General features: G+C 44.1%; 1 protein-coding gene across 7 annotated transcripts in view; it reads left to right on the top strand.

Annotated features, from left to right (window-relative positions):
• LOC127750282 (uncharacterized) overlaps positions 1-4,842 on the top strand; it is a 69,028-nt gene that overhangs the window by 11,151 nt on the left and 53,035 nt on the right. For 2 of the 7 annotated variants that reach the window (XM_052271512.1, XM_052271511.1), the window contains exons 2-4: positions 1,624-1,796; positions 1,898-2,135; positions 2,264-2,375. In XM_052271512.1, coding sequence (XP_052127472.1) covers positions 2,134-2,135; positions 2,264-2,375 — 114 coding nt within the window. In that variant the 5' untranslated portion in view covers positions 1,624-1,796; positions 1,898-2,133. Of the gene's footprint in view, positions 1-581; positions 787-1,623; positions 1,797-1,897; positions 2,136-2,253; positions 2,376-4,842 lie in introns of all 7 variants that reach the window. The other 5 variants (XM_052271517.1, XM_052271516.1, XM_052271515.1 and 2 more) reach the window with 5 other exon arrangements.

The raw sequence follows: 4,842 nt of genomic DNA, 5'->3' as shown, positions 1-4,842 counted from the left end.
ACTTTTGCACTACCCGACTCGGGTGTCAGCGCCGCAGGCCTAGGTAGATGTATGCCAGGCGCGTCGCAGCGTAGCAGTGTTTCGTGAGATATCGCGAAGCCTGTTACGCGAGACGTGGTCTGGCGTACATCTACCTAGTATTTATTTGTTGTGCGGTATTTTGAACATGGCACCTCTCTTGGAGCTTGAACACGTAATAGGGTATCCCTCTAGAGCGCGGAGCGGAACTAAGAAGAACAAAAGCGGATACAGAGAGCGGTGGTGGGGGCGGGTGGTAGGGGAGCCTTCCCGCCCGCCCGCCGCTCCTCCGCGCGCCGCGCGCCCGCCGCTCTCTGTATCCGCTTTTGTTCTTCTTAGATCCGCTCCGCGCTCTAGAGGGATACCCTATTGATGCTCTCAAAGAATTCAAAAGACCTCTTAGGGAAGGTCGAGAAGCCATCGCAAACCTAGTTGTGGTGGGAATCAGATCCCGGTCTAAGGCCGAGGTTACTGTGGAGGCCCATTGTGTTCGTACAACAAAAATTAACGAAGATCCACACCGAGAGAAGCTGTTAGTCCGTATGACTAAATTTGTGTTGAAGGAAACAACGTAGCTTGGCTGCGACTCGGCACGTCTCGGCCGTGCGGCGACGGGAATCAAGCCTCACTTCACTGCCTCACCATCTCGCCTAGCACAATATACTAGATTGCCGGCCCTTCTCTCGCTTCTCTGCCCTTACCGAGAGTTGAAGCTGCTGACACCTTACTCAAATATACTTATGTTTACTTATGTTTAGTCTGAGTAAGGTAAGGTTTGTAAGGTATCATCTGCTAATAAATAGTTCTCTCCATTCGCACAGTCTTGAGCGCAGCGGTGGCGTGGCGTGGTGCGGCGGCACGTCCGCACTGCGGAGTGGCTGTGACCTACGTCGCCGCCAGCCAGCCACAAATTCGAGGGCCCCCTCTGTGCTATGTAGAGAGAGAGAGAGAGAGAGAGAGAGAGAGAGAGAGAGAGAGAGAGAGAGAGAGCGGGGAGGGAGACGGGACTTTGCCCCAGAGACAGTCTTTAGAGGACTGTTTAAAAACTCCCGTATTACAGATACAGGTTTTACTCAAGTTTCATAGACAGTCCGCTGAAGACTGTCGGTAGCGGAGGGCAAAGTCCCCTCCTCCTCCTCACGCTATACATCACAGAGCGGGTTTAAACAGAGCAATTTTAATCTCAAATTTGACGCTTTAATTATTTTTAAAAACCTTTTGTGTATGTTACGGACGTTTCACGGTCATTGTTGACACCGAAAAAACAGCTGAGCAAGCCAAAAAAATAAAAAAAATAATAATAGGTTTCGCCATTTGATAAATTTAGCAATATTTTTGTTGTCTCACACTTTTTAGTAATAGTTTGCCGAGACAACAAAAAGATTAAAAAAACAATCAGCTCTATAGAGCAGCAAAATGTTTGCTGCAACTGCAAAAAGGTTTCTGATAGCAAAATTTTGTTGGGGGAAGCAACATAATGTTTGCTGAGAGCGAAAGGTTTGCTGAGGCATTGTGACAACATAAACTTTGCCAAGGGCAGAAATCTTTTTTATTCCTTTTTAGGACTGACCCTTATTTCTTTGTTTCCACCTTTCCGTCCTTTAGGGGTGGTTGCCAGGATTTGCAACAGGCGTTTAGGTGTCCAGGAGTGACACCTAAGATACTCTAAAATTTGTAGACCTCCAGCTTATTTCTTTCCTCTTACACAGACGACGGACGCACGGACTGACGGACACGTAAACGGTTGCGTAAGCCCGCTTTAATGTTCTTTAAAGAGAGTAAGTTTGAACTCTTTGAAGTTTCCAAAGCTTCATGGCCGCATCTACTGGCGTTGAACACTTCCAATTGTTGAACTTATTTACTGTTAAACACTTCCCAGGATTCAAATACTAAGCCAAACACTTAAAAGTGTGCAACATAGGGTTAAGAACTTGCATGTGCACGCCAGTTGCATACCTTATCACACTGTGAAAAATATACGTAATCCTATTTATACGAAGTATTTTGTAAATTATCCATAACAATTCGTGTCGTACGTGTACAACCGCCCACTCTTCCTCGTCATTCGAGACCAAGTCGATTTTCATCAGTTCTAGTAAATACACAATTTTAAACATGTAAGACTGCTTTGATGAAAATTTTCGTGTCCCCGACACGACAATTTTTCACTGTGTATGAATGTCCTGTTGCCTCGTGCAATATGTATTACTGTGCATTTCTTTAAGTTACTCGTAGTACCTTCCAGGTCCTTCATGCGTTCTACTACCTGTGTGCCAATGACGACAGGTCTCTTGTTCGTTTGGGTGTGCCTATGCTCCTCCATGTTACGTGTTCCGGTCGCTTCAGGGGCTCAAGGCGTAAGTTGAATGTGAACAAATAAACAGTTGAATGTAAACAATAGGGTTTCCAGGCAATCTAAAGCGGAAGTAGGAAAAGAACAAACCCACTGACCTTTCTGTTTACGTAATGACTCTGATTGGTCGAGCTTATCACGTGCCTCCGAGGCCTTTCAGGTATGAGAAACTGTCAGATCAGTTTCGAGCTCCTCTCCATATTTGAGAGGTTAGGATCGGACCAAACTGCCATGGTAGTTTCTCATACTGGGCGGATGGAAACAGATGAATCAGGGAGTTTGTTCTTTTTCACTTCCGTATGAGATAGCCTGGAACATCCTATTATTGGCTGAGCGATTAGCAAAGCCTATTACTCCGTCTGGTCGGAAAAAACTTTTTCTGTCTGTCTGTCTGTGTGTGTGTCTGTCCGCACGATAACTCGAGAACGATTTGAGCGAGCGACTTGGGATTTTCAGGGTCGTTTTGTGTCATAAAAAGACAGATCGAGTTCGAAGATGAGCATTCTAGCCCACAAGTTGGATTTTTAAAAAATTGAAAACAACTGGTCCCAAAAATTACGTTTTTGAAAAATATTTTTTTTATGGTTTCCTAAGGGGTAACTTGTCAAAGTAGAGCCCTCTGGGCGAAAATTTTGTCCGTTTTGCTCTAGCTCACGCCGTTGAGGCGCTAGATGGTATTTTTGACGAAAATAAACGAAAAAATGTACAACTCTGCATGCTTAGTCGAGGTGATTGGCCGTTGACGGACCATAGTCCCGTACCTTGGTGTACATTTTCCCGCTACCCGACTCGGGTGTCAGCGCCGCAGGCCAAGGTAGATGTATGCCAGGCGCGTCGCAGCGTAACAGTGTTTCGTGAGATATCGCGAAGCCTGTTACGCGAGACGTGGTCTGGCGTACATCTACCTTGTTGTTAACTGCGAAACGAACGAACGGTTAGAGATGTTAGAGCTGTGAACCGGAAGAAGGTGATAAGTGACTTACCCCCCGAATACAGCATTCCGGCAAAGCTGAAATGCACAAGAATGAGGGGAAGAAGAAAACGGAAATCGCTATTCTTTAACATGATGACTTCTGTTTTCTTGTTCCCTGCATTCGTCTGCATTTCAGCTTATGTCGGAATTCTGTTTTGAGTTACGTATGGCACTATAAAGTAAATTGAAGTCTGTATCTAATCAGCGTCACCACACTGCCAATCGATCCCGCCTCCCAGCCAGTAAGGGCCAGTGCAACGCCTTAAATAGTTAGCTGAGCGATTAGCGTCGCGAAGCGCATTACTAAACTGACCGAAAAACCTTCATTCTGTCTGTCTGTCTGTATGCACGATAACTCGAGAAGGGATTGAGATAGCGATCTAGGAATTTTAGGGTCGTATTTTATTACCAAAAAGACCGAGTTCGAAGATTCTAGCTCAAAAATAGAATTGAACAAAAAAAACAAAAACAAAGGTCGAAAATGCATCTTTTATCGGGTTTTTTTATGGGTTTCCAAGGGCAACCTCGTAGAAGTAGAACATGTTGACCGAAAATTTCGTCCGTTTTGCTCTATATCGTGTACCATTTGGGTGCTAGAGATCATTTAATGACGGAAATGAGGTGAAAATGACCAAATGGTTAAGGATGTGCACTTTATGCTTTCGCATAATCGCATAATTTTCTAAACTTCACGGAAATGGACCGGGGATCGACTGGTTAGCTTTGCTGTGACCCCCGGACGCGAATCCGAAGAGCATAGAAAACGCATAATTTCCAAAAATCGCAGCATAGAGCCATTTTCGCATAATTTGAGCATAATTGCAAGGGAAAGGCGTGAAAACGGCTGCATTTTGCAATGTTTATGATATTTCACGCATTTTACCGCCAAATTTGGATGCAAAGTTTGAATTTTCGCGGTTCCGCGACCCTCAACGTCACGGCTGCGGGGAGGGGGGAAGGGACCCTAATCAAGCTACAGTATGTAGTATCTTATTAAGTCTAAAATTCTACACATAAAATGTGACTAGTCTGAATAATTTTGATCTTTTCCTTTCATACCCCATACCTTTATCACTGCTAATGTTTAGAATACATTCAAGTACATGCAAAAAAGCATAAAAACGCATAATTAAGAAGAAAACGCCAAAAATCATTAAAAAAAAGTATATTTTGAAAAAAAGCGCCAAGAAAAGCAGTAAAATAGCATAATTCAGAAGAAAACTCAGCATAAAGAGGGCATAATTGGAAAATTTTACAGCATAATCAGAGCATAATAGGGACGTTTTTTAGGGCATAATTTACGGTTTGAAAACGCATAAAGTGCACATCCTTACAAATGGTCTATTAAATCGTAAAAAAGGCTTATATCGAAAAATTGTCAAGGGGGTAGTACTTCGACCACCTATTTGGCGTCAAACTACACCACCCGGGGTACCTCACTTCGTCCAATCAATGTACGGTCTAACAAGCAGGCCCGCCCTTCCGCCAAACGAAGTTG

The sequence above is a fragment of the Frankliniella occidentalis genome, unplaced genomic scaffold, assembly GCF_000697945.3.
Source record: "Frankliniella occidentalis isolate FOCC.00 unplaced genomic scaffold, Focc_3.1 Scaffold164, whole genome shotgun sequence".
Lineage (NCBI taxonomy): Eukaryota > Metazoa > Arthropoda > Insecta > Thysanoptera > Thripidae > Frankliniella > Frankliniella occidentalis.
This window is presented reverse-complemented; position numbering and strand designations above follow the sequence as displayed.